Source organism: Neomonachus schauinslandi, chromosome 12, assembly GCF_002201575.2.
Source record: "Neomonachus schauinslandi chromosome 12, ASM220157v2, whole genome shotgun sequence".
NCBI classification, from domain to species: Eukaryota; Metazoa; Chordata; class Mammalia; order Carnivora; family Phocidae; genus Neomonachus; species Neomonachus schauinslandi.
Window position 1 is genome coordinate 91,946,331 of NC_058414.1, and position 26,168 is coordinate 91,972,498.

General features: G+C 38.8%; 1 protein-coding gene and 1 pseudogene across 1 annotated transcript in view; one reads left to right on the forward strand and one right to left on the reverse strand.

The window, feature by feature from the left end:
* KDM7A (lysine demethylase 7A) overlaps positions 1-26,168 on the reverse strand; it is a 103,868-nt gene that overhangs the window by 36,302 nt on the left and 41,398 nt on the right. Inside the window, 1 exon segment of the mRNA XM_021692836.1 lies at positions 5,372-5,502. Within this exon segment, the coding sequence (XP_021548511.1) occupies positions 5,372-5,502 (131 nt within the window).
* LOC123326477 lies at positions 15,969-16,069 on the forward strand (annotated as a pseudogene).

Sequence of the window (26,168 nt, forward strand, 5' to 3'; positions counted from 1 at the left end):
ACTCTTGTATGTTAACTAAGTAGAATTTAAATAAAATTTTGAAAAGAGAGCATTAAAAAATGTTTTTAAATCTACTTTTTATTTCAAAAAAATTTTAAATCAGCAAATTCAAATTAGCAGATGGAGCCCATTACAATATCCACACTTACACATATTATAAAATATCACAATTATTTTAAATCATGATTTTCACTAGACCATGAAGTCATAGTATGATTTTTATGAATCATCCAAGTCATTGATCCCACATCAGATATCTATTTTAACAGCACAGTTCCCTTCTCTTTTATGTCAAGATCTATCCCCAAAATAAGTAGGCTTAGACTGCCACAAAAGAAGAGCAGGTGGCTTCCTCATAATTAAAGGAAGGAGGAATGACGGAACAAATAACTTTATGATTAGTTCTAATGCTCAGATCCTGTGATTCTACAGCTCTGGGCGGCTACAATCTTGAAGAATCATGGCAATCAACATCAGGAGACTTGGACTGGACTCCTAGTTCAGCCATAACTTACTCTGCAACCTTGGGCAAGTCATGTGACACGTCTGGGTCGTTTCCTCAAATGGTAATGAAGGTAGGAGTGCTGTCTTCCTTCCTTCCTCCCTCCCTCCCTCCTCCCTTTCTTTTTTTTTTAGGAGTGCTGTATTTCAAACCATGCTGAGGAACCCTTAATAAAGGGGAAGATGGGGAAGAGGCCACAAAAGAAACTCTGGATCTCATTCTGCTTTCCACCAAGGCAGCACCACCTACAGCCCTTTCGTGTGTTAGCAATGTAAGATGTCAGTTTTACATCTTTTCTTAAGTTTGAAAATCACTCTTAAGGGACTCCTGGGTGGCTCAGATGGTTAAGCGTCTGCCTTCGGCTCAGGTCATGATCCCAGGGTCCTGGGACTAAGTTCCACATCAGGCTCCTTGCTCATTGGGGAGCCTGCTTCTCCCTCTCCCTCTGCCCCTCCACCTGTTTGTGCTCTCTCTACTCTCTCTCTAACAAATAAATAAATAAAATCTTAAAAAAAAAATCACTCTTAAGCCTAAAACCCTCATGATTCTGGGAAATGTACTAAAGTCTACAACTAGCTTAGAATGCATCAAAAAATAAGATGGATAGATACACAAATAGTGGGATAGTTACACAGACTGTGTGGTAAAGCAAATAATGTAAAATATTAATAGTAGAGTCTACATGGTGAGTTTGGAGGTACTCCCTACAAAAGTCTTTCAACTCTTCCCATATGTTTGAACATTTTTCTAGTAAAACATGGGGCAGGGGCAACTCTATGAGTCTAAGTTATTCCAAACCTTCACCCTAAAAGATCATAATAATAAAATTACACTGGATCCTCATATGGATAAGGAGAAGTCACACTAAATCAATAAAGGAGGAAATTGGGCTTATTCATACCTGAGGGTTTAAAACAAGATTCTCAAAATAATTCATGGCAGTCAAACCCTCAATATGGAAAAGAGTAAATCCCATTTTTTAGAAGTCTCATGAGAAAAACTGAGAATCATAAAGCAACCTTCCTAGAAAATGCCATTAAGGCACCCTTCGTGTGTTATTTTTTCTCATTTAAAATCACTTGTAAAATTCAAGGGTGTTTCATTCCAGGCTTCCGTTCTACATATATATAGATACATAATCCCATTTTATTTTCAACTGGGATCATGATGTTCATCCTGCTTACCTTTCTTATTCTATCATGAGCATTTTTCTCCTTATTAAATATTCAAAAGCAATTTAAAAGCAGCCTAGAATTTTAAGACATAGATATAGATGCATCACTTTATAATCCTTTTTTTGAGTCTTAAGCACTTAGCTCATCCTGAATCTTTCTTCAAACAAAGTTGAGATTAATATTCATATACATAAATCTGTTTCCTTCATTAATTCCTCAGGATAAATTCCTAAAAATGCTAGAAGAAAGACTCAATATTTTTAAGATACTTGCTACATATTGCAAAACTGCCTCCAAAAAAGTGGTAGGTAACTCACATTCTTACCAGTATATATAAGCAGCTATTTTATAGCCCTGAGTCAACAATGAGCATCATCATTAAAAAAAAAAAAAAAAAGATGGGTGCCTGGGTGGCTTAGTCGGTTGAGCATCTGACTCTTGATTTCAGCTCAGGTAATGATCTGGGGGCCTTAGGATCGAGCCCTGCATCAGGCTCCCTGCTCAGCAGGGAGGTCTGCTTGTCTCCCTCTCCCTCAGCCCCTCCCCCTGCTTGCACATGTTCTCTCTCTCTCAAATAAATTCATAAATCTTTAAAAAATTAAGTTTAATTTAAATTTAAATTAAAAAAAGAGAAAGAAAAGTTACCCATTTGATAAGTAAACTACGATATTACATTGTTTTAATTTTCATTTTGGCAGAATAGATTAGAATTAGAATAGATTTGGGATTGGACAGCTATGGGCTCAAACTCCAGCTCTGCCAAATAACTACATGAAAGAGCTAGTTAGATCATTTTTCTCACCTCAACGTGTTACAAATATCAAAGGAAATAACATAGGTCAAGTACTTCTTGGCATAGTTTCTGGGGCATCCAATAAGCTGCCAATTACTTCTCTTTCCTTTTCAATGAGCAGATTTGCATAATGTTAACAGAAGGCTACAAGTGTCCTGTTAGGCCAACATGCTCAACACATAAAATCAGCCACTGCAAGAAGCTGACTGAATTTCTTAAAGAAAGGAATATTCTAGTAGTGGTCATAGGGAGAGAAAATTTTGAGTTTGGATCCCATTTGCCTGAGGAACATTGATGTATGTGTGTAAGTATGGGGCTTTTTTGATACTTGTCCTTGAATAGAGTTCTTAACTCCCATTAAAAAGGTCAAATCTAAATTTACCAACCAAGTGAATATTATACTGCCTAAATAGTATCTACAATAAGGATTCCTGGGAACTCTGAGAGAACAGGAAGCCCTAGGTGGCAAGCAAGGGAGGCTTACTAGCAGAGGGAAAGGGGCCAAAAGGAATGACCCAAGTTGAGGGTGGAGGGTGAGAGGTAGAGAGGTGAGCCTTAAATCAAGATAAAATAAATTACTGGATCTTGGACATTTTCCTGTGGGTATTTAGTGTTGGACTTTTGCCCAGAAAATAACCAATTCCTGATCTTATGTTATTCAAGCAAGAGAAGCGTACGAAGGGCCACACAGTAGTCAAGCTTCTCTCTGAAGCACCATTATTCAAAGTGCAGGCTGTGATCCATTATGGATTATGAAATCAATTTAGTGAGCATGACAAGTTTTTTAAAAAATTAAATCATATAGGAAAAACAGAAAACAGAATGCATCACGTATCAGATAGTTTTAAACACGACACTGTTCCATCTCAGTAACCCACATAGTATTTCATAGAAATTAAATTCAAATTATTTCATTTGGGGATTATACAAATTCTAAACTAAAACTGCTATAAATTTTAGTTGTTTCCTTTCTTGCAGTAACAACCCAGTATTATTTATTTCCTCCAAGAATTACACTTGGTCAATAATTATTCCAAGTTATATACCACATATTTCACTGCTACACAAAAGAACCTTTAAAAACATTTATGACAATAAACTGGGCAATTATACTAACAATTCTATCAATTTGCTAGCCTCAAATTTTATACTGTGTAACTAATAAAATGGATAACCTGTATTGTAACATATTATGAAATTTAATGTAATATTTTGATGTATTCTTACAGCTTGAATTTCTAAATCTCTTACAAAGAAATTAGGTAAATTACTAATATTTCTAACAGATCAGCAGTCAGTTGATAGTAAGTCTCTTTTACAGAATTACTTCCCCACAATCTCAGATAAAAATTTCTATCTAAAAAAAAAAGTACTAGGGGGACTCCTAGGTGGCTCAGTCAGTTAGGAGTCTGATTCTATCTCAGCTCAGGTCTTGATCTCAGGGTTATGAGATTGAGCCCCGCGTCAGGTTCTGTGCTGGGCATGGAGCCTGCTTAAGACTCTCTCTCTTCCTCTCTTTTTTTTTTTTTTAAAGATTTTATTTATTTATTTGAGACAGAGAGAATGAGAGAGACAGAGAGCACATGAGAGGGGGGAGGGTCAGAGGGAGAAGCAGGCTCCCTGCCGAGCAGGGAGCCCGATGCGGGACTCGATCCCGGGACTCCAGGATCATGACCTGAGCCGAAGGCAGTCGCTTAACCAACTGAGCCACCCAGGCGCCCTCTCTCGTCCTCTCAAAAAAAAAATTTTTTTAATGATAATAAAATAAAAGAGGTTGTATAGGTCACCTACATCTCACCCAAATGTGTATCAAAGTATGTTCAGGAAAAGGTTCCTATGACTAAATCTATAGTTTTTCCCTTTAGTTTTAATGAACACAAAAATGCTAGCTTGCAGTCTAAATTTTTTTTAAAAAGAAAGTTACAACATCCTTCAAAGTAAACGTTATCTCTACTTTCTTTCTGCACAATTAACACTCCAATCTATTCTTCTGAAGCATCTGTAAAAGGCTAGGGATAAATATCATTTTATGTGTGATATTGGTACACCCCAGAGGGCACATGAGCTTCCCGGCCTGCACCCTGCCCCTCAGACAGAAGAGTGTAGGCAGACACTTGCTCTGGCCTCTGCCTTCCTCAGAATGGGACTGGGACAGGGGTGTGGTTTCAAACTGGGCAGGACTCTAGGCCATACTCAAACTGATGACCAAATTCAGAAAACAGAATAACATTTCAGCATATTGATACCCGAATTTCCCCCTAAAAATATAATGCATGTGTGTGCATTAAAGTCTTATCCTGTACACTGTCCCAAATATTACTGAAAGGTTTTTTTAATTTATAAAAAGATAAAAACATTTTAAATCAGTTTCCAGAATCAGAATATTTTACTTTTCCACACTTCTCAAATTGAAACTTTGAATATATGTCCTTAAGTTTGGGGGCTTTGCACTGGCAATTAAAAGTTATAGTATTTTGGGGGCACCTGGGTTAAGCGGTTAAACATCTAACTTTTGATTTCGGCTCAGGTCGTGATCAAGGGTCATGGGATCAAGCCCCATGTCGGGGTCCGTGCTCAGTGGGGAGTCTGCTTGAGATTCTCTTCCTCTCCCTCTCCTCTGTCCCCCACCACTCACACACACTCGTTTTTTCTCACACTCTCTCTCTAAAATAGATAAATCTTTAAAGGGAAAAAAAAAAAGTATTTTTTTCATTTTATCTTCTTGACTTATTAAATGTTATTCAATAATTCAGACAGAAACTGTATTCTCAGTATCTTCAGAAAAATATTCCCTATAGTTCCTGGTGGGTGTAACATAACTAGTCAAAGTTATTATTAAAATATTGTCATGTACACATTGAATTCTAAACTTCGGTTTTTATTTAAGTTTCTAATACTTACTCAAGGAGGAACCATGTAGAACTGCACAGTTGGGACAGTGATAAAGGTCAATGTCAACAGCATGATGTTCTTCTACACCAACACAGCTACGATGAAGAAAAACAAAGTCAATATGTAAATAAGTTGAAAATCTTTACTAAACTACAATAGATGGTTAGAATTTAGCTGGGAAGTGTACAACAACCTCACCAACAAATTCTGTAGATTACAGAAACATATGCAAAGATAAATTTTATTCTCTTCCCTATACACTTGCTAAATAATTATGGGGGAGAATATGCCCAAATACATGGAAAGTGATTCACTATTATCAACAGTAGAGACATCAGAAGTAATATAATTATAAGCCATAAGACCCTCAACCATTATGTAAATGCCACCTAGTATGTGGACTCATTGTTTGCACCGCCCCCCAAATTCACATGTTGAAGCTGTAACCCCATCAGTGTGGCTATATTTGGAGATAGGGCCTCTAAGGAAGTAATTAACATTGAATGAGGTCATAAAGGTGGGGCCTTGATACAACAGGATTAGTGTCCTTAGAATTCTGAGACACCAGGGGCACCTGGGTGGTGCAGTCAGTTAAGCATCCAACTCTTAGTTCTGGCTCAGGTCAAGATCTCAGGGTCATGATCTTGGGGTCATGAGATCAAGCCCTGAGAAGAGTCCCACATCAAGCCTCCAGGCGAGCCCCACATTAGGCTCCACGCTCAGCATGGAGTCTGCTTGAGATTCTCTCTGCCCCGCTCACTCATGCTCTCTCTCTCTCCCCTCCTTCCCACTCCTATCCCCTATCTTAGCATTCTATTAACCTAGCATTCAGTATTCAGTTAAAGTATGTTTCAAGAAGGCAAGGGGAGAAGTATTTGTAGTCAACCAAAAACTGAGAGTTCACGTCCAGCTAGCCCACAATAAAGGAAATGCAAGGGACATACTGCTGGCAAAAAGATTATCACAGAGAGGTGTGATGCAAGAAAAAAGTGAAAAGCTTAAAAATAAATAAATAAATATATGGGTAAATTTACATGGATATTCCCTACATGAAATAATGTCATGTGAGATTTAAAGATACATAAAGCACTAAACTGAAGAGAACAAATGGAGTTACAGGGTCCTAATGCACTGATCCTGGAAGGAGACGAAAGGTGATGATTAACACTGGGCTTCTGTAGTAAGAATGCCTACTAGAATCTCTCAGGAGACAACTGAAAAAAGGGAAATAGAAAGTGTAACTTCCATATTATCACCAGGGTGAGGGCAAAGAATTTATTTTAAAAATCAATTCAAAAAAAGGAGGGGGAAAAAAGAGAAAAAGAAATGGAAAGACTAATATAAAATGGAGGTATAAATTCAAATATATAAGTACTGTAATTATATCATATGCAAATTGATTAACCTGCCCCAGTTAAAAGATACAGATTACCTGGTTGGACTTAATAAACACTACAATTCACTGGTTATAAGAGACACACATAAAACAAGGACACAGAAAGACTGAAAGTAATAGGATGGGCAAATCGTAAAAAAAAAAAAAAAAGTACAGCTATATTAAGCAACAGAAAATCTATTTTTTTTTAAAGATTTATTTATTTATTTGACAGAGAGAGACAGAGAGAGAGAGGGAACACAAGCAGGGGGAGTGGGAGAGGAGAAGCAGGCTCCCCGCCGAGCGGGCAGCCCGACGTGGGGCTCAATCGCAGGACCCTGGGATCATGACCTGAACCGAAGGCAGACGCTTAACGACTGAGCCACCCAGGCGCTCCGCAACAGAAAATCTAAAGTAAAAAATATGAGATACACATATTCAGTTTAAAAATTTCAATTTCCCAGGAGGATACAACAGGAACAACTGTAGCAGAAGATTTTAACAACTCTCTCAGTATCTGACAGAATAAGCAAGTAAAACAAAAATCTATGAAATACACACGTTTCGAACTTCAGGATTAAAAAACATGGCCTAGAGACAACGTGGGTGGCTCAGTCAGTTGAGCATCCGACTCTTGGTTTCAGAGCTTAGGTCATGATCACATGGTTTGTGGGATTGAGCCCCGTGTTGGGCTCCAGCCCACCACTGAGCTCCACACTCAGGGGAGAGTCAGCTTGAAGATTTGTTCCTTCTGCCCCTCCCCCAACCCACATGCACTCTCTCTCCCTCTCTCTCTCAAATAAATAAATAAATCTTAAAAAAATAAAAATAATAAAAAATAAAAAACATGGCCTAGTGGACATTTATGGAATAATATACCCAACATCTAAAGAACACATACTTTCCAGCATATATGGACCATTCATAACAAGCAACCATACACTGGGCCACAGTCAAATTTTGAAGGTCTGAAATCCAGAACTCTCTGGCCACAGTTCAATTAAGACAGAAATTAATGACAAAAAGTTAAATGGAAAATCTTCACGCATTTAGAAATTAAGAAATAAACTGCTAAATAACCCATGAGTCAACAGATACATCATAATGAAACACTGAAAATTATCTAGAAATGAGCACTAGTAAAAAAATGCTGCATACCAAAACTGTGGGATGCAGAACTTACAAACAGAAATGTACAGCTTTAAATGCATGTATTAGAAAAAAAGGCTGAAATCAGTAAGCTAATAAACATTTACCTGAAGAAGTTACAAAAAGAACAGCAAAATAAACCTTAAAAACATAGAACGAATAAAAAAGCAGAACTGATGACCTAGAAAACAAACCATGCAACAGAGCACCAAAGCCAAAAATTCTTTGAAAACACAAAATTGGCAAACCTCTCTAGCGAACTGAAGAGATAAGATATGAATAACCAATACTGGGAATGAAAAAAAGTACAGAACTACAGATTCTATAGACATTAAAGGTAAAAAGAGTATTATGAACAATTTCATGCTAAGAGACTAGAAAATATAGATAAGATAGGCAAACCTGAATCACAAAGAAATAGAGTATCTGAATACTCTTGTAACTGTTACTTCGTAATTTTTAAAATTGTCCCCCCAACACACACAAATATCCCAGTCCCAGATACACTCAAGAAGTAATTCTAATACTATATAAAACTTGCACCAGAGAATAGAACAAAAAGACTTACTCCCTAACTCATTTTAGGATAGCATAGCCTGATACTAAAACTTGGAAAGGATGATACAAGAAAGGAAAATTACAAGCCACTCTCATTTATGAGCAAAGATGCAAATAGCAAGTTTGGTCTATCTCAGGAATGCAAGGTGGTTTTTAACTCTAAAAAGTTTAATCAGTGAAATATGCTACATTAACAGATTAAAAGAAAAGGTCTTATGACCATTTAAAAAGATACAGGACAAGTACTTGACAAAATTCAACATTTACTTATGATTAAAAAGCAAACAAAACCTCTTAGAAAATTAAGACTAGAAGGACACTTTTATAATCTGTTAAAGGGTGCTTCTAAAAAATCCTATGCAAATGACATGAAATTGGTCTCTCTGAGATGAAGAACAAAAGAATGTCTGATGTTACCAGTTCTACTGAACACTAGCTGGTATAGTAAAATAAGAAAAAGAGGGGCACCTGGGTGTCTCAGTCATTAAGCGTCTGCCTTCAGCTCGGGTCGTGATCCCAGGGTCCTGGGATTGAGCCCCTCATCGGGCTCCCTGCTCGGCGGGAAGCCTGCTTCTCCCTCTCCCACTCCCCCTGCTTATGTTCCCTCTCTCGCTGTCTCTCTGTCAAATGAATAAATAAAATCTTTAAAAAAAAAATTAAAAGGTATAGGAATTAGAAAAGAAAAAAAAGCTGTCATTTGCAAATACTATGCCTACATGTGCAGAAAACTCAAAAGAATCTATAAATGATAATCAATAAAAAGGTTGCTACATATAGCATCAGCACATAAAAAGTAATCACATTTCCATACACAAACAATATAAAGCTAAACAACGAAAAAGAACACCATTTCCAGTTGAATAAAAAATGTCAAGGGGCACCAAAGACACCATCGGACATTTGATTTCAGCTCAGGTCATGATCTCAGAGTTGTGAGAACAAGCCCTGCGTCAGGCTCCACGTTCAGTGTGGAGTCTGCTTGAGATTCTCCCTCTCCACCACCCCCCCCCCCGTGCCAAATCTTCCCCAGACTAGCACTCAATAAATAAATAAAAATTTTTTAAAATGTCGAGTACACTGGAACTGAACAAAAACTATGCAAGACCTCTTTAAAGAAAATTACAAAACGTTATTAAGTGACTTTAAAGAGATGCAAATGAATGAAGATATACATCATGATCATTGATTTGAAGTTCAATAATGTAAAGATATTAATTCTCTGCAAAGTGATTCACAGATTCAATTTAATCCCAATCAAAATCTATGGAACCTGATAAGCTGATTCTAAAATTGATATGGAAATATAAAGGGCCAAGAATATGTAAGGCATTCTTACATATACTCTACCAGTATCAAGATTTATTGTAAAGTTATAGGAATTAAGGCACTATGGAAAAGATACAAGAGCTCAAAAACAGACTCATGCACATGTGGACATTTATGTATTACATAGGCACTGCAGAGCACACAGCAAGGACAGATTTTTCAATTCATAAGGTTCTGAGACTTTTATATATCTGTATGAAGAAAAAAATGAAATTAGGCACCTGATTCACAACATTAACATTTATTGCAAAGTAGATTAGAAACCTAAACAACACATGGAAGTAAAATTATAAAGGTTGTAATAAGATAATATGAAAATAGGGGCGCCTGGTTGGCTCAGTCAGCTCAGTGTCTGACTCTGTCTCAGCTCAGGTCTGGATCTCACAGTTATGAGTTCGAACCCAGAGTTGGACTCTGAGCTGGGCGTGGAGCCTATTTAAAAAAAGAAAAAAAGAAGAAAAAACGGTAATATGAAAATATCTTTATGACTTTGTGCTGGGAAGGGTTATCTTTTTTTTTTTTTTAAGATTTTATTTATTTATTTGACAGAGAGACACAGCGAGAGAGGGAACACAAGCAGGGGGAGTGAGAGAGGGAAAGCAAGCTTCCCACAGAGCAGGGAGCCCCACGCAGGGCTCGATACCAGGACCCTGGGATCATGACCTGAGCCGAAGGCAGACGCTTAATGACTGAGCCACCCAGATGCCCCTGGGAAGGGTTACCTTAATCAAAATATAAAATGTCCTGGGCGCCTGGGTGGCTCAGTTGGTTAAGCGACTGCCTTCGGCTCAGGTCGTGATCCTGGAGTCCCGGGATCGAGTCTCACATCGGGCTCCCTGCTCGGCAGGGGGTCTGCTTCTCCCTCTGCCCTCTTCCCTCTCATGCTCTCTCTCATTCTCTCCCTCTCAAATAAATAAATAAAATCTTAAAAAAAAAAAAAAAAATATATATATATATATATATATAAAATGTCCTGTCCATAAGGGCGAAAAAAAAACCCGGTAATTTCAATCATACCAAAATAACTTTTGTTCATTAAACTATAAAGAATGAAAGGATAGGGCGCCTGGGTGGCTCAGTTGGTTAAGCGACTGCCTTCGGCTCAGGTCATGATCCTGGAGTCCCGGGATCGAGTCCCACATCGGGCTCCCTGCTCAGCGGGGGGTCTGCTTCCCCCTCTGCCCTCTTCCCCTCTCGTGCTGTCTCTCATTCTCTCTCTCTCAAATAAATAAATAAAATCTTTAAAAAAAAAAAAAAGAATGAAAGGATAAACCAGAATGGAAGAAGACATGACAGTACAGATCACCACCAAAGGAACTGTATCTAGAATATAATAAATTCTTACAAATAATAAGAAAAAAAAAAACCAATAGAAAAAATGGCCAAAAGATCTGAAGAGGCACATCATAAAAGGAAATCCAAGTGGCTAATATACACATGGTGAGGTATGCAACCTCATTAACAATTGAGGGAAATACAAATTAAAACTGCAATATAATAACACAATACACCCACCAGATTGGCTAATACTAAAAAGTCTGATGACAAATGTTGAAGTGATGTGGAGCAGTGGAAACTTTCATATACTGCTGGCTGAAGTAAATCTAATACAGCCATTTTAGAAAACAAATTTGCAACAAACCGAAAGAACTATATTCTATGACCAAGCAATTTCTCTTTAGGTAAATATATCTTAGAGAAACTCATGCACATGTGCACCAGGATACCTACCTACACAGGAATGGTTACAGAATCATTATTTGTAACAGTCAACAGTAAAGTGAATGAATTATAGTAAATTCTCACAGTTATAGTACATACAGATACAAAAATGAAAGAACTATAGCCCCATGCAATATATGAACAAATTCTATAAATGAGTGTTCAGTGTGTTAAAAAAAAAGAGAGAGAGAGAATATATACAGTGTACTCTATTCATAAAATTCAAAATCAGGCAAAGCTGTACTACGGTGCTTAGGGATTAAATTAAAAAGAAAACAGGGAAGAGAGAAATCATAATTGTAGGATCATGGTTTCCTCTAGGGAGTTGCAATCTGGAAAGGTCTGTCTTGGGGTCCTGGGTGGTTGCTATATGTTTTGTAAGTATTCATTAAGCTGACGATTTATGTTTTAGACTCGTTTTTGTGTTATTTCATAATTAAAATGCTTTTAAGCATAAAATTCTATTCTATTTTTACAATCATGTAAAAAAATTAAACAAACAAAAACTTTAAAATGTAGCAATCTAACAACTATAACAAAGTATCAAAAAAAAAATCTTAGCGATATCTGGATATCCCAAAACAAGCCTTTCATATGTGAACTACATCCAGTACATTTGCTACCATGCAGTCTTTGAGAATCTGAGTAGAGCTCACTGCAATCAAAACAAAAAAGTCAAAACCAGCTGTCAAAAATAACATGACATTGCCATTCAAATATTCAATCCCTGTAACTGAATCAAGTAAATGCAATTCGCTTGAGTAGAACTGAAACTTGCTTTATTTTTATTTGTCCAATTTAAATTTATTTCATTTAGAAAGCAAAAGGTGAATATACTGTTTAAAAAGCTTTTTAAAATAAATTTTATAAAAGATTTTATTTGAGACAGAGTGAACGAGAGAGAAAGAGCAGGGGGAGAGGCAGAGGAAGAGGGAGAGGCAGACTCCCCGCTAAGCAGGGAGATCATAACCTGAGCTGAAGGCAGACGCTTAACCAACTGAGCCACCCAGGCGCCCCAAAAAGCTTTTTTTTTTAACTGAAAGACTGTCAATTTCCAATCCAATAAAGTAAACCCTAAGCAAAATTTTCTACACATTTATGTACCATGTCCTGGGTCCAGTTTCTTATACCCAAAAGGGTTTCTACAACCCAAAGAAAAGGTTAAAAATCACTGGATAGGCGGGGCACCTGGGTGGCTCAGTCGTTAAGCGTCTGCCTTCGGCTCAGGTCATGATCCCAGGGTCCTGGGATCGAGCCCCGCATCGGGCTCCCTGCTCTGCGGGAAGCCTGCTTCTCCCTCTCCCACTCCCCCTGCTTGTGTTCTCTCTCTCGCTGTGTCTCTCTGTCAAATAAATAAATTAAAATCTTAAAAAAAAAAAATCATTGGATAGGGGATCCAAACTTCCAAATTTCAAAGCTTACATACAAAACTATAGTAATCAAGACTGTGTGGTACTAGCAGAAGAAGAGACATACAGAATGCAACAGAATTGAGAACTCAGAAATAAACCCTCACATTTAGATCAACTGATTTTCGACGACAATGCCAAGACCCTTCAATGGAGAAAGAATAGTCTTTTCAGCAAATAGTCCTGAGACAAACACACATGTAAAAGACTGCATTTGGACCCCCACCATACACATATACAAAAATTAACTCAAATGGATCATACACCTAAGAACTAAGTAAGAACAAAAACTATAAAACTCTTAAGGCAGAGGAGTAAATCTTTGTGGCCTTGAATTAGTATCAACCCCAAACACACAGGAACAAAGGAAAAAATTGATAAATTGGACATCACACTATAGCCTGAAGGTTTCTGTTTTCTCAGCTTAGTCTGGTGTGAGAAAATCACCTGAGTATGTAAAGTGTAGGGAAAGAAAGATGTGAGGTGTAAGGAGCTAGGAAAGGAAGTATAAAATCATTGGTCTGAAGAATGAAAGACTAAGAAACACGGTAACATTGCCAGGCAGGGTTGAGAGTCCACCTGAGGTCTGTGATCATAAATTCCAAGTGAAACTACTTCCGCACAGATGTGTGATATTTTTTCAGCAATGTTCAACACAGGCCCAAAGGAGGAGGCTGGGTCTGTCCAGAGTTGGGGTTTTGTGGACAAAGACCAGAAAGAGAGATGAGGATATTCACAGGGAAGTTAAGATAATGATGGACCCTGTGATCCGAGCTGCTGGACGAAAAGGACATGAAGACTGAAGAAGGTAGTGAGAAAATAGTGAGATGCTGAGGGATCTCTATGCATTCCTAACACTAACTCAGTGGAGGCCTTGAACAGGTGATCTGTAAAGGGCAGAGATTATGCTCAAATAGTGGAATGTTCAGAATCTGAAATATCCAAGGCAGTATATTCCTTAACAGTGATAAATAAGGTTTAAGTGTAATAACAGCAGGCTAAGATGGAGCAAAGAAAGGGTCGTGAGAAGAAAGTGAGATGTGTGAGAGCGATCTCTGTATTCAGTGAGAGTTCCAAACCGAGCCTCTCTTTGAAAGTGAGGTTCATTAGGTGTCAGTAGTAAGGGCTGCACTTCAACCAGAAGAGAAACTCAAAGTCACAGAAGCCAACTTGACACTTCCAGAAACTCAGATTTGTCTCGTCATACCTTGACTATGGCCACATTCCTCATTCTTAAAAAGTGATGGGCTACACCAAATTAAGTAAGAAAACAATGTTAGATGTGTCCTGGAAAATCTAAACCAGCATAGAACATAAACTCATCTATCAGTATCTAAGATATATTATTAAGGAATAAGATATATTCCCCACAAGACTTAGGGAAGAAGAGAGAGGATAGGAACATTCAAATTAATTCAGGACACTTTGGTCAAAACTTAGTTAATAATCCTCAAAGGTCCCTGGTTCCTCTCTCTAGCTTCTACTCTTCAGCCCCCATCCCCACGACAATATAATCTCTTATACTAAAATGTTAGTGATGTCTTCAGGTTTTGACAATTATAAACATTCTAACAACAATTATTTTAAAGTTTCAGAATTTAATAGTAAATTTGGTACATTAATTTTTTATGACAACTTAGTAAATTGATAAATAAGTAAATGTTAAAAACTCCTTAATCATATAGAATTTTTAAAAATCAAATTAAACATGAAAATTAAATGTTCCTAAACCAAGAAGTTTATTTCAGATCTTTGAAGGACACCAAACAGAACTACCACATACATTTCAGTTTCTCTCCCAGAGGGAGGGATAACTTCTCCCACCCCTCACCGTACATTAAAAGAATTCTACAATCACCATAGCTTTAACAGGCATGTTAAAAGCAAATATAATAGGACACACAACATGTAGAATTCTGAAAGCAAAATTTGTAAGAATCACTTTCAACCCTTTAGTCTCTCACTCCCTTTATTTCTTATAGACTTTCCTTCATATACAAATCGCCCTACTTTTTCCTAACAGCAAAATGTTCAATGTTTATTAGACCAGTGTGTGTAAATGTGTGTGTTGGGGGTGGTTTTCTATAGGGGTGACAATCTGACCTTTGCTGAATAGCTTCCATCTATAGAAGAACAGCCCAATTACCAACTGGTGAGTGGGACAGTGACAACTTTAGCACTTTCTATTGTCTTAATCTTCTGAAATTGTTGCTTAGCTGGCTTTTTTTTTTTTTGGACACTTGACAAGAACAGAATTGAATTAATGACTAACCAGAATTCTGTAGGATCTGCCAAACATTCTCTTTTTTCCTTTTGGATAATGCTCCCATTTATATTCTCTACTCTTGTAGGGTGGGTGGCCAAATTCTTTAAGATCTTACTGTCCTGTGGACTTGATTTGATATTCCTCTGGCTTCAAATTCTCTCCCCATTCTTCACCAAGCAATCCATACTATCTAGTCTTCAAAGCCCAACTCAAATTCCAAATTCTTCACTGGATCACCCATAGAAAGTCCTATGACATTTTATCGATACACATTTCCACATATTGATATTAAGCTATTTTATATACTCTATTTCCTGAATTGAGCTCAAGACTTCTCTGAGTACCAAGTACAGCCTGCCCACAACACCATGATCTCAGTAAATTTTTACTGATTATTAACTGTGCAGAAAACCTATTCGAAAACCAATACATTGTGGTAAAGCTACAAGCAACGTTTATTTTAAAAGTCCATTCAGCTTCAATTTTTTTAAGAATTTGGTATAGGAACTAAAGGCAACAAATAGTTGGTAAAAAGGGAAAGATCTTTCAACCTAAGAATTAGATTTCTCATCTATCCTTGGATGATAGAAGGCTGTAGTAATGAAATTCATTCATTTAAAGTTTTCCTTCCTTACAAAAGTTTTTACCTAGGTATCCAAAATCCACCTTCTTACTCAAAGCACCAAACTACTGACTGCAACCTCCAAAGTCCCACACTAACACCATCAAAGAGGCTGGGGAGTGGCTTTTGAGGTGAGCTACCTCCAGGAACATAGAGGATAGTTCAAAACCTGCTCTTCAGTGCTCACTTCGGCAGCACATATACTAAAATTGGAACAATACAGAGAAGATTAGCATGGCCCCTGCGCAAGGATGACACGTAAAACCTGCTCTTCATATTTCCTTTTATATCCTAACTCTGGGGTCAGTTGGGCTCTTGGGACAGCTATAAGCCAGGCAAGACCTACCCAGCCTAGTTCCCTGCCACGAGATTAAACAAGTGCCAACTAGCTTCAGTGAAATGCACAGATTCTGGAATTAGAAAGACTTGGTTTGATTTTTAGCTCTGGTAGTTTTGACTCTGAGCAAGTTTCTTCATCTCTCTGAACAGGAGTCCCCCTAGGATTAAACAGAACAATGTGTGAAAATATGTAAGGCACAGGGCTTGGCAAATAGTAAGCAATGGCACAGTAAATATTTTAAGTAATAAATGGTAGCCACTAACGTTATTACATTTCTATTAGATAGCAGTCATAACTTATAGAGCTCTGGGCTTATTTATGAGGTTTGAACCTAAGCAGGAAACTTGGCTTAATATTTTTTCTTCAGGATGGCTGTTCAGAGCACACTTCAGATACTCAAAGGGCCACTCTTAAAGGGGTGGGGGAGAGAAAAAGATAATTTGTTTTCAATTTTTTATTAATTTTGATGGTTGAGTTCTCTGAAGTCGGCCTATGTTGGAATCCCGGCTACTCTACTTGTTAGTTGTGTAACTTCGGGCAACTTTGCCTGTTTTTGTCTTATTTGTAAAGATGGAGATAATGGTATTTGTCTCCCTCAAAGAGTTAATAATAAAATTAAGTTAATATACATAAAATGCTTAGAATGAAATTGTAAAACAAGTTTTGCTGGTCCAGAAACCTTATTTTGCTAACCAGTATTGACTTAATAGCTTGACGCTCCTACTAAAAGTACAGGGAAGCCAAAAGGCATTTCCACTTTTAAATTACGTTCCGTGCAGTGTGTTAACCCTGTGATACTTTATTACCAGATATCAGCTAAAGTGAATTTTTACTTTACTATAAATTTTTATAATTTGCACATATGAAAATCAAACTTGTAATTTATGATTAACTCTGTGGTTCTGAAAAAGCCCACCTTCTGTTATTTTCTTGCTAACATATAAAACTATTTTCATAAAATTAAGTGTTTTCATTTAAGGTGAGCATGGTGTATTTCAACTTTTGTGAAGATATTATTTTTGACACATTAAAGCCATTTACTGGCGTATTATGTGCTTAACCATGTTTAATGAGGGTTTTGAATGAAATGCATACTCTGAACCAAATTCCTTCAGTTCATAATAATCTCAGAAAATTCGACACTTTTTCTGCCTCAGACAGCTGGCTGACACTTCCAAATGCTCCAGGGCTTCCAAACTTCTTTCTGACCAACTGACTAAGAACATCTATGTTACCAGAGAATTGAACAAAGAACATGAGAGAAAAATAAGGAGGTTGAAGAACCAACAGGTGTGCTCACTGGTACAAAATGCACCCCACCACTTAAAACCCAAACTTTCTGTAACAAGCTTCTAGCAAAACTTGTTCCAAGGTAAACTTGTGAAATATACACACCAAATACATTTTAAATGCTGATACATTACACCGCTTGCTTCTTGAGTGCAGAAAACAAGTTCCTTCTGCTTGTCACTGGGTGACATCTAAGTACAGAGTAGGCAATGCAAATGGTAAACGGATTAAATGGATCTTTACAAATAAGTACAAATAAACTATTCTCCCAAGAGGGCAATAATTTCTTTTTTTTTAAGATTTTATTTATTTGGGGCACCTGGGTGGCTCAGTCGTTAAGAGTCTGCCTTCGGCTCAGGTCATGATCCCAGCGTCCCGGGATCGAGCCCCACATCGGGCTCCCTGCTCAGCGGGAAGCCTGCTTCTCCCTCTCCCACTCCCTCTGCTTGTGTTCCCCCTCTCGCTGTGTCTCTCTCTGTCAAATAAATAAATCTTAAAAAAAAAAAAAAAAAAGCTTTATTTGTTTATTTGTCAGAGAGAGAGCCCAAGCAGGGGGAGTAGAGGCAGAGGGAGAAGCAGGCTCCCCACCGAGCAGGGAGCCCAATGCAAGGCTCCATCCCAGGACCCCGGGATCATGACCTGAGCCAAAGGCAGGTGCTTAACTGACTGAGCCACCCAGGCATCCCAAAGGTAATAATTTCTATTAGAATGTTCTAAAGAAAGGAAAGATGCTTTAAATTTCTGAAATACCGAAAGAGCTAAACATATTTACCTTTCACCATCCTGTGGTCATTCCACTAGCCATTCAACCTCTTAAGCTAATACTCGTATTTCTCTTTGGCAACCTACTTTCTGCCTGTCTGGCTATGTATGAGGTACATCTGTAGAAACTAAGGGAAGCTATGATGTAAACGATGCCCAGTGGATATGCCATTTCATGGACATAGACTATATTTCTATCTTTACCAGTGAAACAGCAAACAAATGCCATCCCCAAATGAGTATTATATGAAAATTTAAGGGGCGCCTGGGTGGCTCAGTTGGTTAAGCGACTGCCTTCGGCTCGGGTCATGATCCTGGAGTCCCAGGATCGAGTCCTGTATCGTGCTCCCTGCTCGGCGGAGAGTCTGCTTCTCCCTCTGACCCTCCTCCCTCTCATGCTCTCTGTCTCTCATTCTCTCTCTCAAATAAATAAATAAAATCTTAAAAAAAAAAAAGAAAATTTAAGAACCCTGTCAATTATCTTGGGGGAGTAAAACTTGCCATGTCGATAAAGGATAAAGAGTAGCAATTTCATAAAGGTTTGCTTGGCAATGTTCTTTTTTTTTTTTTTAATTTTATTTATTTGAGAGTAAGCGAGAGAGAGCACAAGAGGGGGTAGGGTCACAGGGAGAAGCAGACTCCCCACTGAGCAGGGAGCCCGACGCGGGGCTCAATCCCGGAACTCCGGGATCATGACCCGAGCTGAAGGCAGTCGCTTAACCAACTGAGCCACCCAAGTGCCCTTGGCAATGTTCTTAAGTTAATGAAGGAATTTAAAAGTAGGTTATCAGGATGCATATCAATGTATACACTACTGCCTTCATGTATTTCTGACTGATAAATTTTACCTAATAACCGTAATAAGTAAGAAACATTATGTAAAAATTTATTCTAAAGCAACCTAAATCTAGAAGTACAGGAAATGTTTGCTGAATCTAGTTCCCTGCTGTGGAATGCAAGACTTTAAAGTATTAATATTTCAAGAAAACTTCTTCTAAACTCCTTTAACACGCAGACTATTTGTGGCTCCCAAACCTGGCTGTGCAACAGAATCCCCTGCAGAGCTTTTATAAGCTGCTAGGAGGCAGCCTTTCAAAAGACTGACTAAGCTCTGTAGGAAGAAATAGAGAAAGATCTTTAAGATATGCTGGAAAACAACAAAAGCCAGGTGCAGAACAGTCTGTATAATACCCCCACCCCCAACCAACCACACATGCATGTCTGTAAATGCATGCTGACTCTAGTCTGCAACAACATAAAAAAAATTGGTGAAAAGTGGCTGCCTCTGGGAAAGAAACTGGGAATGGATGCACAATGGAGAGGGAGAATTGCTTTTTACCATATAACCTTCTACATCTTTTGTGCTGTGCATTGGTTATTTTTAAAAAGAAAAACACATCCTTGAGCCCACCTTAGATCTACAGGGAAAAGTTAATGGGTGGGGCCCAATAATCTTTATTTTTAACAAGTTCCCCATGTAATTCTTTTGCAGCCAGCTCAGCAAAGAAATGGTATTTGGGCACAGAGGCTAGCACAATACCTTATTCACAGCTGCTTCCAATGGAAACTTGGTTACTCCAACTAGACTTTCAGTTCCTTAAAGACATAAGTAATATTTAATAATTCAGAATTTCCTATTCCCCACAGATCTACCTGAAGTTGATTACATAGGGGATGCTCACAAAATATTCACTGATTGACACAAAGCAGGAATTCCAAGCACATCTGGGAGGCATTAGTTTGGGCTACTATCCTGAAGCCTGTTTAAATACGAATTTTGCAAATATATAGGGGTAGAAAATGGATGTGAGGGGGGGAATAAGTAAACTGATGAATTTTTCTTTTGAGATCTCATTTTGAAATGTCCATTAGTTTATGTCAATGAAAAAGGATGCAGTATTCTTGACTATTCAGTTTCAGTCACAGGTATAATCCTGTTGTACAGAATGGGTCCCTGTTTATTACAGATTTATATATTATGACCACTTATTTTGTTTTCCTTTCATGTAGCTCCTAAGTGTCCCTATCTTGATTTTCCAAGTAGGGTATCTATTGAAAGAACAGATAGATTAAATAGATTATAAATAGAAATGGATTTTTAAAAGATGAACCAACAGCCATCAGAAACATTTCAACCCAGTTGACAGTCCTATTTCCCATTGTGAGTATAGGAAGGAAAGCTATATATTCCTAGGGTCTAATGACAGCTACAGAAGATTTAATATATTCAGGGCTAAGAGATCACACCCTGGGATAAAAGATAACAGCAAGTCATAAACTTTTACACTGAAGACACTTAGTGATGAGTCAGCTACAAAAGACAGAAGTCAACTCAAACAGATCTAGTTCCTTCGTAACCTTTCTTCAGTGCCTGCATCTACAGGCAGAGACCACACATTCTACGCTAAGCCATGAGAAAGGATTCCTATTAGAGAACTTCTTGTTAAGATCTAAAGTAGCACTCTGAGGAGGACCAGTAACATCCTTAGCAGGCTTCTTCATTTTCAATGACGGATGAGCTGGAATAGGGCTCTGAACCACGGAAAGCTTGACATAATCCAGAACAAATGACCCTACATGGAATTTCATGTATTATCCAGAAGATCTGAGAGAATTTCAATTCAATTAAAAATCAGAAGTATCCATCAAAAGTGAAATGGGGGCGCCTGGGTGGCTCAATCATTTGATCATCTGACTCTTGATTTCGGCTCAGATCATGATCTCAAGTCCTGGGATCAAGCCCCATGTGGGGCTCCACACTCAGCAGGGAGTCTGCTTGAGGATTCTCTCTCTCCCTCTTCCTCTGCTCCTCCCCGCCCCCAACAGGCTCTCTCTCAAATAAAATAAATCTTAAAAAAAAAAAGAAGTGAAATGGGTAGCCCTGAGTTGTCCAGAAAAGCTTAACAGCAAAGACTGGACCATCCTATTTCAAATCCTATAAGTAAGGGTAATTTAAAACATTATGCCATAAAATTTGCCTTGACTAAGTTTCTCTGGCTGTGTATTTAGAGTCTCTCAAATGGCGTCAGTGTTAACATTCCTTCCATCGGTTATTTATTATTCCATTTATGCACAATTTAAATTGCACTTCCAGAAACATCACTTTTTGTTTCTGCTGGGCACTTTCATCTTTATTAGCACTTCCTCTTTTGATAACCCAGTTTTGCCATGTGTCATGTGGGTTTATCATTGGGAGACAAGGAAGCAGCAAAACAACATGCTTTCCTGTCTGTGTATGAACTGAAGAACAGATGTGCACCTGCTATTTACACACAGATTCGCTGACCACATATGGAAGAGCTAGCAGCAAATACTGTACTTTATGCACAGTTAATATATCACGGTAGCTAAAATTTGAATTATGTTACTGGGAAACTAGTGTTATTTAACTGAACCACAGAAGAAATATGTATTTGGTCTTGATCCCTGGTTCCTGGCCCAGGAGTGCAGAAAACCCTTGTTAATTTCCTGATAAGGGTAATGCCTTTTGTTATTCCTAACAAGCTCCCTTCAATCAAATGGTGCCTGAGTTTATGCTAATGAGATGACTTTTGGTGGGCTCCTAGAGAGCTTCAAGATGGGGACTGGTTGCCAGAGGAACCAACCATGTGATCAGAGGGTTATAACTTTGAGTCCCACTCCCAACCTCCGAGGCCAGGATAAGGACTGGGGATTGAATTAATGACCAATTGCCAATGGCTTAATCAGTCATGCCTATGTAATGGAACCTCCATAAACCCTAAATGAAGGGGTTTGGAGCCCTTTGGGGTTGGTGAATACATCCACATACCAGAAGACTGGCACATCCCAAACCCCAACAGGACAGAATCTCCTGCATATGGGACTCTTCTGGACCTCGCCCTAAGTACCTCTTCATCTGGCTGTTCATTTGCAACCTTTTTAATATCCTTTATCATCAACTGGTAATACGAAATGTTTCCTTGGATTCTGTGAGCTATTATAGCAAATTATCAAACCTGAAAAGGGGGTCATGAGAACCCCCATTCGTAGCCACATCGAACAGAAGTGTAGGTTACCGAGGAACCCACTATTTCTGACTGGTGTCTGAAGTAGGCGGACAGTCTTGTGGGACCAAGCCCTTAAGTACTAAACCTTAAGTGGGTTCTGCACTAACTCCAGGTAGTTAGTGTCAGAATTGAATTAAATTATAAGACACCCACTTGGCATCTGCAGAGAACTGGGGAATTGCTTAGTGTGGAAAATCCATACATTTGGTGTTAGAAGTGTTGTAAACAGAGAAACAATTTTCCTTTACATGGTAACTGAAATCTGTACATATCAGAACCGTGCTAAGTGAGGACTGCCTATACAGCATTCTCCAAAAGAGCATTTCTTAAACTGTCCCACAGGAGTTAAGGATACTCACAGAAGGATTCCATAGTCAAATAAGACTCCATAAGAAGCAAGACACACCATATCACTAGCCCAGCCATCTGAGTGTCTTTTGGGTAAAATTACCTATGAGCCCGGACTACTCTTATTCACCAGGCAGAGCTTCTGTCCCAGGGTAATAAGAATTCAAAGCTACTCTCCAGCTTCACAAGCACTCTGACTTTAAAAATTCTAACCTTGCCTGCCAGACCTATTTAAATGGTATCTGCCAAATCCCTTTTGCATAGCTTGACTCCATTCCTGGTGGTTCTCATCCTATCACAAATGTAACAGAATGACAGAGTGGGCAATTTAAGAAGACCTGTTGTCTGATTCCCCACTGAAAATTAGAAGCAGTATGTAAGAGAGAGCAGGAAAGTATAGCAAGGAAGGAAATGAAACATTACCAGTGAGTACCTCTGGTCTGGGGCAATTTAGTACACACACATGGTCCCACACATACCAGCAGTCCATACAGCACAGCAAACCAAGGTCCATGATGCTTAGTCATCATAATTAAATAGTGCAATATTCTCCGCGAGAGCATAATGTATCCATCCAAATCCTTCTACAAGTAATTGACATATGAGGAATATCTATCTCCAGAGCAACTTTTCTGAGGACATTCAACCATATTTCACAAGGAGAATCTTCAGTTAGAGGAAAATTTTATTCCAGCAGACCACATCATTCCTCAAAGATGGCAAAGTGGTGGCTAGTTTTTATATGCTGATTAATCTGTGAAAGGTTAATACTTCATTGCAATTGTACCCATGCTAAAGGTTACGTATCACTACACAGAATGTTTCTAGCATTTGAAAAAGAAGGAATCTGAAAAGAATAAAGAAAGGGAGAAATAAATTAGAACAGGAGCAAACAGCTTCAAAGTAAAAACATATCACACATAAACTTAAGGGCAAGACATTTTTTCCACATAGCAGAACCAGAAAACTATTCAATGAGGTAAGTAAGCAGCTTCCAGATTCTACTTTGTAGGTCACATTCCCAGTACATCTGCACATAGATACAAGTAAATGAATGCACACTTATTACACAGTCATTAATACACAAATATGACCCATCACGTAAAAAATCTGTTATCTGCTATTTAATAAAGGGATTCCAAACTCTACTTTCAAACCCAGTCTCTCTCATTTATGACCCTTCTTCTCATTAATAATTTTCTACTCCTTTAGGCTGGAGTCTCCAAGAAGCAGATCCTGATACATAAATCTGAGCGCAGATGCGCACATGGCAGGTGATCCCCAGAAACACGAGGAGAGGCATGTCCAAGTGAGACTGGAAGAAGCCATAATGCATATGTACCCTAATGAGCATTTACCCCTTTGGGGACATCTGGAAGACTACGTAGAAGGGGCCTGGTCCGACCCAAGGGAAGAGGAAGCAAGGTTATTTATCGAGTTTCCCCAAAGACAATGGTAGATGGGCTATCCTAGGGGCATTAACCTCCCAGCATTTCCTGCCTGCTTCAAATGTAAGGTGCTGAGCTCCCGCAGCTGGAGAAAGTCCTCAGGTCAAGTCTTAAGTGCTTTCACCAAGAAGTCTTCAAGAGATAAAGACAGAGATAGAAATAGAGAGGGAAACACAGAGAGCCAATGGAAATAGGGTGGTGCTCCTACAGAACCTGCTACATATGTAAAATTCCAGTCTAGCCAAACTACTATGCATACCCACTTAACTTGTTCATTCTCTGTATACATACATATGCTCATCTTAATACTCATTGTGAAAAAAAAAAATACTCATTGTGCTCTTCACCCTTCTCCATATTATTCCTCTACTGTCTCTGGGATAAACACTGAACACGTATATACAGAAAATACATATAATAAGGTTATCAGAGGTAAATAGGTATAGATTAAATAAATAATACTAACAAGTAATATTAATTAATAAGTAATACTTAACACTTATTTCCTGAACAAAAATTAAAGAAAACTTGTCCACCTTGATGAAGAAACCTGCAATCGATTTGTGTAGGAGAGGAAAAACCATCACTGGACCTCAGCCATTCTCCGGAGGGAAAAATAATCATTCCTAGCAACATATCATATATCAGTTCCAGAGACATACCTAAAATTGATGAATCTTCAAGACAAGTTCTGTTCCGCCACTGAGGGCAGTCTCAGCACTGGACTGAGCTACCATGAATCTCTTATGAGTCTGGGCCATCATGCAGAAGAACGGAACGTGGAGCAGATGGAAAGAGGGCAATCTTTTAGACAAAAGGGATTAAAATATCGTAGCTATCTTAAGCAAAGTTCCACAGAGAAAAGTAGCACTTCAGGAACTATTTTTAAATGAAGAAGAAATCATGGTGATGACTAGGGAATTTCCAGAGACTTATGCTTAAGAGGAAAGTGCTACACTAAATTACATTTATGTGTGTGTGTGTGTGTGTGTGTAGCGAGGGGGACGAAGAGGGAACATATAGATGGGGGTGTGGACGGGGGATAGCTCTGAGAATGAGAAAAGAAAACAAAAGAAGCTAGGATTGGGTAGAAAAGATTAGGTCACAGAGACCCCTAGAGGGCAATGTCCAACCCAGGAGGTGAGAGCAGGAAAAATATGAGCAGGTGGAGATGCAGACCGTTATACTGGTTTATCAGTTTAGGAGCCATAACATTGTATGTGGGTAAAAGACACACTTCACACCATCTTCTTCCCTTCATCAAGGGATAAACTGTACTGTAAAACGAACCCAAAATGTCTTCTACAACTCAGCCATTCACTCGTTCAAAGCATTATCAGGACACCTGAAATATAATCATCACAAAACCAAAAAATCAAATGTCCACACTCTCGAAGCTTACATGCTATTGGGGAGAGACAGAAAAACGAACGAGTAGCCATACAATATACGTCTGAAAATCACAAGTGCTATGGAGGAAAAAGTGTGCCGGGGGTAAGGGATTCTCTATTTTCTACTAGAGTAGTTGGGGAAGGTCTCGCTGAGAAGATGACGATGAGAAAACACCCTAGTGGAAGTGCAGGAACAGGCCCTGGGGTAGCTGAGGACAAATGCTCCAAGTGGAAGGAGAAGCGAGGGCAAGTGTGAGGGCCACGCAGGAGACGGAGAGCAGGCTGGTGCGGCTGCAGCAGGCGAGCCCGGGAGCGCTGCGGGACACAGGCCGCAGGCTCTGCAGGGCCCAGGGAGGCTTTTACGCGGGGTGACATGGGTTCTTGGGAGGGTTTCCAACAGGAGAGTCACCAGACCTAACTTATATTTTAGAAGTGTCACTCTGGTTCCTGTGCTAGCGGAAGAAGGGGGACCAGTTAGAAAGCTACTGCAATAATCTCAATTTATATGAGGGGAGCCATGTGAAGGGGTGAGATTACGAAGGTAAACCAACAAGATTTTGCTGAAGAATTTAATGTACATTAAAAGAGAAGAGATCAGGATGACGCCAAAGATTCTGGCCATTAACAGAGGCAGGGAAGACAGCAGGAGGAGGAGTACGGCTGCCTGGGAAGGGAGTTGTGGCTTCCAGTGCAGACACAGCAGAGGACGGTACATGCTAGTGCTCGTCCGAGGAGAGACGTGAAGTTGGCAATTACATATTCAAGACTACAG